General features: G+C 36.5%; 1 protein-coding gene across 7 annotated transcripts in view; it reads left to right on the top strand.

Moving 5' to 3' along the window:
• INO80D (INO80 complex subunit D) overlaps nucleotides 1-11,896 on the top strand; it is a 99,107-nt gene extending 87,211 nt beyond the window's left edge. For 6 of the 7 annotated variants that reach the window (XM_037850066.1, XM_037850069.1, XM_037850064.1 and 3 more), the window contains exon 11: nucleotides 198-11,896. In XM_037850066.1, coding sequence (XP_037705994.1) covers nucleotides 198-1,363 — 1,166 coding nt within the window. In that variant the 3' untranslated portion in view covers nucleotides 1,364-11,896. The remainder of the gene's footprint in view (nucleotides 1-197) is intronic. The other variant, XM_037850068.1, reaches the window with a different exon arrangement.
• The last annotated feature ends 3,406 nt before the right edge of the window (nucleotides 11,897-15,302 follow it).

The raw sequence follows: 15,302 nt of genomic DNA, 5'->3' as shown, positions 1-15,302 counted from the left end.
GACAGCTTGACATTCCACACTTGTCCTGCAGCTTAATATTTCACTTTTTCCTTCCAATGCTATCCCGTGAAAACTGCTTTTTTCAACTGGGTCTCTCTTTTCGATAGAATAGTCTTAAAAATAACTCAAATGTATGACTTTTGTGTTTTAGGTTAGATAAAAGCTATACTGATTCTTGATGGCTTCTGTTTACTCAGGAAAGAATGGAGACCTCCTCCCGACCACTGAAGAGGCCGAGGAACTTGAACGGGCCTTGCAGGCTGTAACTTCTCTCGAGTGCCTGAGTACCATTGGGGTGCTTACCCAGTCAGATGGTGTGCCAGTCCAGGATTTGTCAGAGAGAGGAATAGGGGTATTCTCCACAGGTACTGGAGCTTCAGGAATTCAGTCCCTGAGCCGAGAAGTAAACACGGACCTAGGGGAGCTATTGAATGGGCGTATAGTACATGATAATTTTTCGAGTCTAGAGCTGGACGAGAATCTGCTCCATTCTGCTACCTTGTCTAACCCACCTACACCCCTGGCAGGGCAGATCCAGGGGCAGTTCTCTGCCCCAGCCAACGTTGGCCTTACTTCTGCCACTCTGATCAGCCAGAGTGCACTTGGGGAGAGAGCCTTCCCAGGACAGTTTCATGGACTTCATGATGGCAGCCATGCCTCCCAGAGGCCACATCCTGCCCAGCTGCTGAGCAAGGCAGATGACCTAATCACCTCACGACAGCAATACAGCAGTGATCCTTCACACTCCTCGCCCCAAGGAAGCCATTATGATAGTGAGCACGTGCCGTCTCCCTACAGTGACCATATCACCTCTCCCCACACAACATCTTACTCTGGTGATAATATGGCAGCTACCTTTTCAGCAGAGATGCCCATCATGGCGCAGCACTTGCTCCCAACCCAACTTGAGGTGCCACTTGGAGGAGTGGTAAACCCCAGAACTCACTGGGGTAATCTCCCTGTCAACCTTGGGGATCCTTCTCCATTTAGCAACCTTCTTGGAGCAGATGGACATCTTCTCTCCACTTCCCTGTCCACGCCACCCACCACCTCGAACTCAGAGACCACACAGCCTGCCTTCGCCACCGTGACCCCCAGCAGCTCCAGTGTGCTTCCGGGGTTGCCGCAGACCAGCTTCAGTGGCATGGGGCCTTCTGCTGAACTAATGGCCTCCACCTCTCCCAAGCAGCAACTCCCTCAGTTCAGCGCAGCCTTTGGCCACCAGCTGAGTTCTCACAGTGGCATTCCTAAGGACCTGCAGCCCAGCCACAGCTCTATAGCCCCTCCTACAGGCTTCACAGTAACAGGTGCCACAGCTACAAGTACCAATAATGCATCTTCTCCCTTTACCTCCCCTAACTGAGCGTGTCTGTGTGTCTGCAGGCAGGTGGGGAACCCGTTTTCTATCTTTGTTTCCTCTTTAATACCCCTCACCCCTTTTCCTAAAGGAGATTTTAAAAATAACAGAAGGGGACTAGAGGGGAACCCACTTTTCCAGTTAAACAAGTTCCCTGCAGTGGACCTTGCTTCAGTGCTCACATGTGCTCCTTTGCACTGGTGCTCATTCCCTCCTGGCAGGTTCACTCTATCCCAGTGGTTTCCTTAGTGCTTCAGCACAGTGACTGGATAGAATTGATTTTTTAGCAGTGAGTCTAGAAGTGGAAGATACCTCAGATTACCAGTGCCCTTTACTATTTCCTAGTATTCAAATCAGTGCTTTCCATTTGATTGCCAGGTTTTTAAATAGGTGGTTCTAGATAGAATGATCCTATTGAGTTCCTGTGTAAGAAAGCAAGTGGTGTGTAGAGAGAGATCAAGGCTCTGACTTAGCACCAACTGCTAAACACCACAGTGAGGCCAGGATTCCTATTGTGATCATGTTTAACTGAAAAGAAAAAAGGTAGTCTTTTGACTGCCTGTGTGTATGTGTGCTCCCATGCCTGTGTTTTTGTGCAGGACAGGAAGCAGCTGTTCCATTGTTGTTGTTTTTTTTTCCTAGCGAATTTGAGGCTCCTACTTCTCTTCCTTCCCACATCTTACAGCCTTAATAAGGTTGATCACCCCTTCCCATTGATTTATCTAAAGTTTCCTAAATAGAGAGTGGTGGTCTGGTTGCGTGAATACCACAACCCTTTTCTGCCAAGGAGAAATGGAACCCAAAAGCTGAATTCATGTCAGTGACATGGGGATGTCATGAAAAGCTTGCCTGGAGCAACTAAGCAAGGTTGCTGAGATTATTCTGAGGACCGTGGTCATGTTGCCTTTTCAGACATGTGTTTGTTTCTAAATCCCTCTCGTGGAAAATATTTGCAAGGTGTAATTAAAGAAAACATTTTGACATGAAAATCAGGATAGGTCAGATAGATTTGGAAAAATGGGATCTGTGAACTCCTTGATCCATCTTTTGCTTTTGAATTCTTCATGTTTACAGTAGTGATTCTTTGCTAAGATTTGTAAAATGTGGAAGGCACTTGGAGAAGCAATGTACCAGTTGTGAAGTGATGTGTAATATCTGAAGGATACACATTTTTAAAGATTTTTTCAAAGCAGAATATGGAAATCAACGTAAATTTTACCCACCCTTTGGTACTTTTAAAATAATTTAAGTATTTAGGTTTAAGTAAATTTGGAAATAGTTTAGGGGACGAGTACCAGGATTTTAAGATTAAAAGTCATATTGGGTAATTGGTTATTATGAAATGAATATGTGAGGTTTCTTCTTGCCTGCTTTTTTTTTTTTTTTTTAAATCCCAGAGAAGGGAGTTACTAGATTTTAAAGGCATCTGTACTCTGCTTTTGCTGAGAAGTTTCACTGTCCCTTGAGATGCCATCAGCTATTTATACCTGAGTCTGGTCTAATTTACATATGTATATTTTAAAAGACTAGTAGAGAGAACATATCTATTAATGATATCGTACAGTAATTCATTTGTCAGGGAATGTTTAAGCTTAATTCCTTTCTAACAGGTAAAGATTTGTGTGTATTTTCCTATTCCCTATATGTATTCTCCTTATGCCATGCTAGTTCTAACCTCTCCCTTCTTTTGAAAGCTTTTCTTTCTTTGCTTTTTCAAGGAATGATGGTGATCAGCAGGCATTATGCAGATACCTCATGCCTGAGATTATAGAGGGGGAATATCACATGACTATATGAGTTCATTATATGCCCTATTTTGTATTTATTGAAAATTTTTTGTGGGCCAAAAAAATGTTTGTAATATATTTAGGTTTTTTTTTAATCATGAAAATGATTGGAAGATTTATTTTTTAATAGCTTTGTCTTTTTTGCAGATTGAGAAATTTCTAAATTATAAATGATGTCACAAAGCAAAATTATATTTGGTATCACCATAAATTTCTATCCTGAATGGTGAGAACAGGTAATTTGACTACTCCTCACCTGTGAACCTTATGGTAGTAAGCTTTTTTCTTTTAATGTACTGTAATGGAATGATTACGAGCAGTTATCTCTGCTTAAAAGTGTCATTTAGCTTGCTAAACTATTTTCAGATCCCATTATGGTCATCGCTAGACAACTGTCCATCCCCAATGATTTGGTTTAGTCTCCATTGTGCACTAATTAAAGGTTGTAGCAGAGCAGCACAGTGACTTCCTTATCAGCCCTTATTTGACAGCAAAGGGAAAGTCATGGGCAGTAGATTTGACTTTGTCTGTCTATTGTCCTTCATGTTAGCTGCTTAAAATTCTTCAGTTATCAAAACTGAGTTTGCGGTAAGTTGCACATTTTGTTGTTTGCAGTTTTCTGTTTTACGTGCATTTAAAAGCCCTTCTCTGCTTTCTAGTAAGGAGGCATGAAATGATCAGGAATGTTGCCAGTTACAGCTTTACACCAAAAACTTTGAGGAAATTCATTTTTGTTTAGATGCCCACAGTGATAACTTGAGGAAAGGGCACCCCTAGAAGGTAGCAGTGTAGGGTTGAGAAATTAGCAAAACAACTTTTCCTCTCATTTCATCTACTTCAAAATGAATATCTAAGCTTGTAATTTGCTTTGCTCTTGCCTTTTGTTGTGAGTCCCTTTTTGAAGAGAAAAGAACACCTATTAGCCCAAATATATCTGTTATGCTTTTTTTCTACCTAATGGAGCCATTCTAGTCTAGTGGTCTAGTCTTAGGTTTGCTATGAACATGTAAAGAGAGGAATGAAGTATCTTTTATTCCAAAATATAAAAAGTAGCGCCTTTTAAAACAGCACTTATGCTATCATAAGGCAATGCTGGAATCAGAAACAAATCTTATCTAAGCAATATGGTCCTAATTAGGTGGAAACTAGCTTTTATTCGAGTGTTAAACACATGGGAAATAGTAGCAAAGAAGATTCACTCTGTTTCTGCAGTTCTTTGGGACCATTTATAAAGGCCAGTTAGATTCTGTTCATGTGATTTAATTTACAGAGTTGCTGCAGTAAATGGATACATTCTGTGCTCTGAGAATCTGAATTCCATTCTAAATATATGATAGTCACTGGCAGTGATCTATAGCAACTGAAGAAAATATGTTTTCTCTCCTTTACTCTCTCCACATAATTGTTAATATTATTTTTAAATACTTGAGACATTGTATTTTCCTCTATAAAAATAATTTAGCAATTTACACATCTGGGTAGGTTATGTAATAGTAAACAATTCATAATAGTAGATAGCAATTACACTTAACCCAAATGACAGACTATGCAATGCGAAGATTTTCTAATTTTTGTTGTATAGTTTATCTGATGAAGGATTATTTTCTCCAGTAACCTACTATGTGTGATGTAACTACTTTGTAAGTGACTTCTTGAGCAGTTTCATGTTGCAGACTGTATGGCATGTCTCTTGTCCCTCCAGAAGAAGATTATAATTTAAGAGAAACAAGGAGTAGATATGGAGACAATGGTTTTGTTTCTTTTTTTTTTTTCCTTAAAATTGGTGTTACCCTCTTCAGTGGCTTAAGCCTAAAGAAAGCTAAGACTTTATTTTTGCCAAATAATTATTTATAAGATTTATTTCTTAAATAGCTGATTAGATATTTAAAAGCCCAACCTCACAACTAAAAGTGAAGAGTAATCTTTTTTTGTGACTAACACTAAAGCTTTTCCTTCTCAGAGCTCATTTTCAATCCATAATCTTGACCCACAGAGGCAAAGACAGACAGTTCTTTGATTAGGAGAGAAATGATAGCCTTGATATACACAGGCTATCTGGTCAATTTTTTCACCCATAGAAGAATTTATATTTCTGTTGACTCGCACCGTTCAGTCTCTTTATAAATTGGCACTAGAGTTTGAGCATATATAGGTAAATACCATACTGTTAGCGCTGATGCTCGGCCTGAAGTCCTCCCTGCACCCTTGAGCGTATGCAGGTGGTGGTGATTTTTGGTAGGTGTCGTCAGGAAGGTTCATGGGAAGCAAAAGGTTGTTGTGGACTGATATTGCAAAAAGGTGGGGATATTAATAACACTAATCATTCAATCTATTGAAATTCATTTAAATTTTTAGATGTCTACCTTTCAGTTTTTCCATCATTTTCCTCGTGAGTGTTCTTTTAAAATTCTATTAAAAATTCTTAATCCAGTGTATATAGAATATTCCATAATAGTGCTTTTCTAAATGGTCAACAGAACTCTGCAGTTTGATGAGGCAATTTAAAGGATTCCTTGAAAGAAAATAGAGTCATACTGAACAGTCTTCATTTATGTCTGTTCTATCACCAACACCTATATTCTCCAAGGACTTTGTCCTGAACAAGAAATATATTTGGGGGGAGAATGTAGACTTTTTCTCTCACTAAATTGGAAGTAATTGAACTTTCACTGTCATTCTATAGAAAGTAAAACGGTTTCATGGTTTCTGGAGGGAGCCAAAATCCACGTTTAATAGATTAAAGTAGCATTTTTAAGTACTGTCTTTGAAAAGATTTGTAACGAAATACCAATGAAGAACATATTTGGTGTCTGTTAAGCGTCTTCCCCGATCAGTGAGTTAGGAAAAAAAGATTAAACTAGATGCATAGTTATGTAGTTACCAGTACCATTAATGCTAAAATTGTGGGTCAAACTTAGGGAGCCTTCTTTCAAAACAGCAAAAAGCTTTTTTCACTCCAGCTCCTATTTGTTGTTAGTTTTCCTCTCTGCACTGTGATACAGAACTAATAAAAGAAAATATGGCAATTCAAAGAGAACAAGCAAATTTGGTATGACTTTCTTTCCCCTAGTTTGCCTAGTATCGGGAATGTTTGGCTAGTTTGAGCGGCAAAGTTTTTGGTGATCTAAAATTTAGACTGAAAAACAATCTTATGAGAGAAAAACTTATCTAACTCTTAGTAAGTGCTGTAGGGCAGCACAGCTTTCTTTCTTCGCTTCTTCCCGCTTGCTGTGCCACCCCCAGTACTGTGCATACACACGCATGATCTATACTGATCCTGACCTGAGAGTAATAGAATCCTCTTCTTTCACGTTTTTTTTGTTTTTTGTTTTTTAAGCTGGGGACCACTGAAGTAAGCTCTATATGCCCCCAAAGTTCCCCTTGGAAAAAATTTTCAACATGCAGCGCAGAAGGCTCCAATGCAGCTAAATGCCACACCATTGCTTTTACTTGGGGAGTAGACTGATTTGCTTTGAAATGACTCCAACCTGCATCGTTAAGGTATAGTTGGTTCCAATGAATTAGTGCTGAAATGATGGAAAGTTTGATACTTGTTGACATTATCTGTTTGGAAAGGTTGAATCAGTTCCTCTCAACAGTGATAATCCTTTTCACTGTATAGTATTGAGTATGTCTCAGGGATTCCTTGTGGAAATTAAGGCAGTTTTTAAAAAAGAAAATAGTTTTAAAAGAAACTAAAGGTGACTCATCATTGAAGAGAGCGCAAGAAAGAGAAAACCTTTGATTTCATAGTCCACAGTGTCTTGCTTAGGACTTTTTTTTCTGTCTCCTTCAGGCTCTCATCTCAGCTTCAGCATACAGAATCCTTTCCCATCATGCACAGCTTTAAAACTCTTATTTAAAATTTTCCTTCCCCAATGAGCTTTCAGAATACTTATTGTAGATTTTAAGAGAAAAAAAGGTATATTAATTTATGCTATTAACATCACCTCATAAATTATAAGTTTTATACTAAAGCTGTATTGAGTGTAATGAATTATGTTGCCTATGTGTTTAATAGCTAAAAAATTATATATGAGCTTTTTTTTTTTTTTTTTTTTTTTTTGGACATAAACTAGTGAAGCACCTTTTTACACTGGATCTCAGCCGTGTCAAGGTGTATAGCTATCCTTTGCTACCTTGCAGATATATAAAATAAAATGACATCCTGGGGCCTCAAAATGGAGAACACCTTTAGACCATTTGTTACTACTCATAGAACTGTTGAGAATCATGTTCTTTGGTAAATGATCGATCTGTGGTTTACACTTAAGATGGCTAGAAGCTTAGTTACAGGGTAAATAGAAATACATAGATCAAGTAAATCTCCAACTACTGTAGCTGGAATTTGTAAACTTAAGTTTTTAAGACCTCTTTTATTTCCTATGGATTTATTCTCTTATTTACAGTTTATTCTGTAAGTTAAGAAGTAAAATAGAAAGAAAATAATAAATCTAGATGTTCTCAGCGTCTTTTTCAGGAACTTTTTATCCCTCCTCACTAAGGAATTCCCACTGTGACTTAAAAGTAGAATTAACTAACTTGTGTGCATGTGTATGTCTGTGTTTTTACACACATGCAAAAATATACATTGGGGGCACGTGTGTGAGAGATATGAAAGTGTGTTTAGGTAAAAATAGAAAAAGGTAACAATGTATTGTAGAAATATGATTTCTTTAGTTGAGAGTATTAGAGTTACTTTCTCAGTGTCTCTTGTATAAATACAACAAATTTTTCATTATGTTCTCTTATGTTAAAAGGCTAGCTCTGATATCATGTAAATTTCATTTTAACCTTTGATTAACTTATATTATGCTATGTTTTTAAAATGGCATGAGTAAGACCAGACTCTTGCTTTTGAGCTTAAAAATATGAGAGAACGAGAAAGAGAGAGAAACAGATATGAGCTGTTTTTATCTGCTGGGGGTGGTGGGACCAGAGATCTGTTGAACCTCTTTTATGTTAATAGATTTCTTCATACTCTTGAGTTAGAAAATATTGTTGATCATCTTTTCTTGGTGAATTTAAGAAAAATAATAGGTTTTTAATTTTATAAAGAATGCCATTTTTTGAAGGGACTGCTTTGTTTAAAGAGTTGGTGGGATCACTTCACTGTGCATATTTAAAAAGTGGGCGATTTCATTTTTTTCCATAAAAAATTTTTTTAATCACTTAGTTGTACTATTATGTATGGAGTTAGAGTGCTCCTCCCCCACATTTTGGTTATAAGAATAATTGTGCTATCTGGCTTTTACCTTAATCATATGGATTTTTAAAAAAATACATTCCTTTATTTTGAGTTTTAAGTTGCCATTTTTCTGTACTTTCATTACTGAAGCATCCAGTGGTCTAAAATAGACAAAACTAAAGTTGTTATTAAATGCTCCAATCACATTTATTTTTAATATAAAAATCATGTACTTTGAAATATGTCAAAACAACTGATAATACACATGAATTTGTAGTCATCTTTGAAACCTCATTTACATCAAGGTTAAGTATAACTATACGTCACCTTAAGTATAGTCAAGACCTGGGAAAACTTTATATGTTCTTTTTTATAATTGTACTTTTGCAGCATCTCCCAGTTTCATTCACTCTTGTCTTGTGGATTAAAAAAAAAAAAATCTGCATATTTCTTGTACATATGCATGCAAATGAAAGAAGGGAGTTTGTATTGGTGCCATTTCTCCCTTTAGTTTCTGGTTAATGGGATTTGCTAGAATAAATTCCCCCTGATTGAAGGGTGAAAATTGACCCTTTTATGTATATCTGTACAGAGATGTGTATATGGAATGTGGTGGCACTTTGCTGAATGTGAACTTGCCTTGTCAATGGAAAGATTGAAAAGTATTATGTTTATTTATACATTTGTATAAATCTATATATACACGTATGTATATGTGTGTGTATAGATAAAGCTATATACATATATTTCCCTAAAAAATGTGTGTGTATAATAGATAAACAGCCTTTGTTAAACAAGATTATATGTCTATGGAAAATTCTAGATTGTTCTTGAAGCCAGAGAAGTGAAGATCTAGAGCACTTCATCAGAGCACACTGAGATGGGAATCCTTGGAATATAGTCTTGTTTATGGTTATATTATGAGTGAATACCTGTCAGAACTATTCTTACTTGCCATTTCCACTATTCTTTTTCATCTTCACTATCTTCTACTGGTCAGTCTCTCATCATTTAAAAACCTCATTTCCTCGTGCTCGCTCTTTCCCCTTAATTCTGTCCTTTCTGACCCAGAAGCATTTAGCTTAAGCATATTCTTTCAACAAGTCAGTTGTTAAGATCTTTTTCTCTCAAATTCCCCCGAGGATATAAGTTTTGGTTGTATTTTCAATATTAAATTTGAGAATTGGGCATTCATCTTTGTCTTAAAAAAAATCAAAAACAAAAACCCACAATGGCAAAAAGCTAATATTCAAACAAAACTAATTTGAAAATTTTTACCTAGGATCATTTTAGGACATTTTGCTTAGATTGAAAAAGAAACATAATTATGATTTTATGACTGGTATTAGTGCTAGGTCTATGTCCTAATTTATTGTCATTTTGAATTTTTGTGGTTTAGTCATAAATTTACCATTTTCATTTTAATGGAAGGCCTGTAAAGTCACATGTAAGCCTCTTGAATTCTGTAACCAAATTGTTTTATTCATGATGAAACTGTTTCAATGAATTCTTCTGTAATGAATATTGCTGTTTCCTTTTTGAGTTTTCTCACAGTTACAGCATTTTGTTTTTAACTTTGCTGCGGCTCTCTAGAAAACGTGCATCCCTATATATTGTGCCTTTAAAGCTCTTATGCACACACAGACTAAAGTGTATATATACATGTTGGAGCATGTGTACATATGCTTTCATATATGCTCACACAGTATGTCTCTAGTATATATTGTGAGAGTGGATATATAGATATTCCAAGGCAATGAAATGTTGCTCTCTAGATATATATGTATATAAATAGTGTTGATATCCTGTATATACACATGTATATGTATGAGTTTTAAATGGCAATCTTTTACATTTAGCAAAATGCTACCCCTACTGGAATATTGTCACTGCAATGGCAGTTGTATGTAATGATTTTAAATACATTATCAAAAATTATTTAAAGAACATTTAAAAGTCTCATCTAAAGACATCCATACATTATTTATTTATCTTCCTTTTCCTTTTATCGTTGTGTTTTTTAACTGAAAGGGAGACTGCCATCTGTAATTGAAAAAAAAAATGTCATCTGTCCCCATGGGAGTAAGAAAGAGCAGGAGACTATTGAAGAACATTGTGCATATTTCCTCTCTCTGAAATGTAGATGTACCACAAACCAGCCTGTTTATTTCGGTTATAAGGCCATTGTAATATTTCTATTAGTGTATGTCATCAAACATCTCCTTGATCAACTTAGTTCACCAATTTGCCTCTTCTTTTCTCTAATAAATAATGATCATTGAGGTCATTTTGACTGGGGGAAGTTAACTACTCTCTCTTGCTGCAGGGAAATTTATCACCTAATTGTTATTCTGTCTTGTCCAAAATTCATCTTTGAGAGAGGGCAGGTTCCTTATGAAGCTGTCTTATGCATGTTCTGCATTTATTTAGTTAAAAGACTTCACCAAACTTTTTTTTTTTAAAACTCTTGAGTCTGCATGTGTTTGATGTAGTTTTAATTCTTATTCCCCACAGCTTCAAGTATTTTTCATTAGTATATCCATTTGACATACTGAATGCAAGAATATTAAGAAAAAATGCCAATGATGAATTGGCAGCAGATTACATCTCAAGACCTCATATAGAGAGGAAGGTAGATGGACAATCCTAAATTGTAAAATCTTACAAAAAACTACTAGTAGAGTACGAGGACCTCTGAAGACTAGAGAGGTTGGGGGCTGAATGATTTTACAGAGCAGCTTAACTGGAACTTGATATCAGAAGCAGCCTTTAACAAAAAACCTTTGGCAATTGTATGGTACTAACTAGAGTGCTGAAGTGTAAGTTGAAACCAAGTTGCAGTGGGAAATCAAAGGTGAGGTAGCTTATTTTAAACCAATAAATGACAGGTTGCAGAGTTTTAAAATCTCTTGTAACAAAGTAACTGCACGGTAGCAAGGACTAGCAGTCCTCAAATCCTTTTTCAGTGTCCTCATTCACCTTGGCACACAAGTATTTTTAACAGGCCATACATTAAAAATATTTACAGGAAAAAAAAGCTGCTTAAAGGGAACTTACAAACTGAGATTCTTCTCTATTTATGTAATAGCGGCTGGAAGCATAGTTAAATGCACAAACTCTAGGAGCTACTTGTTCTGTACAGTCTGTAGGAGCAAGATGAGGAGATGGGCAGATTTTGGTAAGAGCCTCCAGTTCTGGCGGAAAGGCACATCTACGGCATCAGGTTCAGTGTTGCTGGGGGAGATCACATTTTAGGAGATGATGGCCTTTTAGTTTGTAATTTCCCTTTAAACAAAAAGAGGTGACTCACATTTTTCACATATATCTCAATGAATGTACTGTATTACTGTTTTAAAAATTTGATGAAATAATAATGGATTGGTCTCCTTTTGTTATCTGGTCCTTGTTTAATTTGTTTAAGGGTTTTTGTATACAAAAGTTTACATTTTTATGTATATTTTTCTTGTGTAAAAACTGATGTAATATGTGTATAAAAACACTGTATGTATTATCTGTATATAGTGTGACAAAATGATTTTTTCTTTCTTTTGGATGTATTAATAAATCTTGCTGTGAAGTAGCCTTGTTTTTAGTATGATTTCCTTCACCTGATTATTGATGGAAGCTGCTAATCCAGGGTAGGTATTTTTTTTTTTTTTTTTCATGTTTACTCAGATATAGTAAACATTTTTTTTTTGAGTGTTTTATATTTTAAACATATAAGAACTCTAGGGAGATACCTTCATGGTTTTTATATTTAGGCTAACTGATTAATTTTTGTAATTAAATGATGCCCAAGGTGATTTTGATATGGTATCCAACCAGAAGTTGCATCTGAAATTGTTATATGCTGTAATGGAGGTCTTACAAGCCAATAAATCACAAGTCCACTCTCTCTTCATAGCTTCACACATACAAAGACAACTTCATGCTATCTAAACAAAATTTTAAAGAAAAGAAAAAAATTGAAGAAATAGTCTTTTCATTTAAGGCATTGCCAGGTATGTTCTTGAAATTGAATTGTTATTATGATATATATACACACATAGATTAGAACTTTCATTTCTTGATCTGTGTTTTGTCGCTGAGGGAAGCTTTTGTGTAAACAATTTTGTGATACACATAAAGGCCAGGACAAAATTAGCAAACAAACAAAAACTAGTAATCTAATCAGACATTCCTTTTATAGAGAGTCACTTTATTTTTTAATTTTGTGTAGCATTTGGACTTGTTTTCCTTGGTCTCTAATCCAGGCATGTTTAAGGTACAGTCTGAAATTGTACTTTATTTCTCTAAAAGAAATTAATACTTTTGAGATTGGAAGCGGATACCCATAATACTAGTAAAATGGGAATACTAACAGAACTTCGTCTGTTTCTCTGCTTTTAAGATTGATAAGCAGAGTCCTTGACAAGGAGAATAATGTTTGAAACTGATCTGTCCATTTTTTCAGTTATATGATAGTTGATTTTCAAACTTCTCTACATGTGCTTTCTACTAAAGGATGCTGTTTTTCTCAAAATCTCTGCACAAACCTGTGAAATTGTTCTGGCTAAGTTGTTGGGTTTGTTTTGTTTTGTTTTTAAAAATAGTTTAAAAAATCTTAAAATGTTTAAAAAAATCTTAGGGGACAAGCCTTTAGTGTAATTTTTGGTCAATATCTTTAAAGGAGTGATGCTGAGAGACTTGTGCATTGCCAAGTGAAAGCAAAAATCAGAGTTTAGGAGAGATATTTTTCTTCCTTAGCATATCTCCACCTCCTTGCTCTTCTCTTCTTTCCTGTGCCTCATTGAGATCTAACAATACTTCTTTAAAAAAAAGAAAAAAGAAAATCTGTATTGTTGAAAAACCTTCTTTGGGGCTAATATTAAGTTGTACCTTTCAGCAGTGTGAGGCTATGAATATCAAGGTTATTTTGTTCCTTTCACAGAATTGCCTTCCTGGGAAATTCCTCTTTTACATGTTGTGACTATAGTCAATTACTTTTTCTACTTCAAATCCCAGTGATGGAGAGATGCCTGTTGCTTAGCACTCTGAAATTTAAATCATGGTAGTATGCTATTGCTGTTTCTTTTCTTTCATCTTTTCAATCTTCTGTTCCTCTGTCATTCTGGCCTTCCATGCCTTTTATTCACTTATTTATATTTTTGAACACTTTGTGTTAGGGACACATAAGAATGAATCAGAACTGGATTCTACATTCAGACTTTGCCATCTGGTAGGAGATAGAAGATACACACCATAAAAACAAAGTAGAAATTGTCAAGTGCTTACAAGTGTGATAAATAAAATGCTGTTTAAAATCCTGTCAGATAGAGATGATTTCCAACGAAAGACTTAAGGAAAATTTTGTATTGGAAGGTGCATCTGAAGAGAGCATTCAAGGATGAGCTGTCTTTGCAACATTCAGAAATGGAGAAAATATTCCAGATGGAAGAAACAGCATAGGCAGTCAAGCTACCTCATGGTGTGTGTAAGAACAGTTAGCCTTTCAATATGACTGATATATAACATATATGAAGGAGAGTGGTGAGGAATAGAGTGGAGAAGCTAATGGGGGTGAAAGCACAATAAGCAGGGAAGGCTAGAAGACACAGTGGGACAAGAGAGTCTTGATCAACTGTTTTTCAGGAAAAGTAACCTGATGTCAGGATTTAAGACTGAGGTTGGTTAGAGAGATGAGTAGGTTACTGCAATATTTCAGCCTAGATAATGAAGTTTGAAACTGCAGTTGTGACACTAGAAATGTAAAGGAAGGAGTTATTCAAAAGGACTTGGAAACAGACCGATAAGACATCAGGGGCAAGGACAGGAGGAATCAAAAGAGGCTTCACACCTGGGTTTCTGGAAGAATGTAGTGCCAGTGACAAAAGTGGGCAGTACCACTTTAAACAAGCAGCAGTTTTGAGAAAGGCAGGCAGTTGGGAGCAGAGGTATCCAGGTGGAGATGGCCAACTCCACCAGTTAGGGCACTTAAGAGAAGCCCAAGCATAAGATACAGAGGTGGAAGTCATGGGCACAGTGTAGGATGTTGAATTCGTGAATGGTCAAGGAAGAGACACAAGGACAGATATTTGGGGAACAGATCTATGTAACCTATTTTTTAGTTTTACTGTATTTACAGGCCCAGAAAGAGCTTAAATAACTTTCCTAGGGTCTCCCAGCTAGTAAATTTTGGAGACGGTATTCAAATTCAATCAGGCCAACTCCTCCCCGACACCGTCCCTGACCCAGGTCTAGTCTAGTGAGGCCCTGCAGTGTGTGCTCTTTCCTAACCCCTCACACTCCAGGGTAATGACTTGGAATTGTTCATCTCATGCTCCCAAGTCTACATGAGTAACTCCAGGCACCCTGCCCCAAGCATAGTGTGTTTGCCCATAATTGGCACACAGTAAATTTTACTAAATGAAGCAACTATCTGGAGAACTTTGTGAATAAAAGGAATGGATATTTGAGGAGACTTAGAGACTTTTGGAGTTTATATAGAGAGGATCTGGTGAGAAGTGACATAGCAATTGGCGAAGGCTACAGACTTTAAAGCAAGATTGCCTTAGTTCTAACCTTGACTCCATCATTTACAAGCTGTGTGATCTTGGGCAAGTCACTTAACCTCTCTGTTTCAGTTTCCTCATCTGTAAAATGCATTGGGAGGATTGCATGACACAGTCCATGCACAGCACCTAGAATTGACTGGCCTGTACTCAGCACTTGGTAAATTTTAGCTACTATCCTCATTTTATGCCTAGAGAGCAAGATTGATGTCATGGACAACATAGGCTATTTCCTGAAATAAATGGTTAGGGAAATGAATAGGAGAACAGGGATGAACTGTGGAGAAGGAGGATGGGGATAGGCAGGGAGCTTGAGCAAGACGTTTCAGGCAATAATCTGATCTTTGTAACATTAGAGGATATAGGTAAGCAACACATAGGTAACTTTTACACAATCAAATTCCAAAATATTATAGGAT

Source organism: Choloepus didactylus, chromosome 9 (assembly GCF_015220235.1).
Source record: "Choloepus didactylus isolate mChoDid1 chromosome 9, mChoDid1.pri, whole genome shotgun sequence".
Classification (NCBI taxonomy): domain Eukaryota; kingdom Metazoa; phylum Chordata; class Mammalia; order Pilosa; family Megalonychidae; genus Choloepus; species Choloepus didactylus.
Note: the sequence above shows the minus strand (reverse complement) of the source record. Positions and strands in the feature narration are given on the sequence as shown.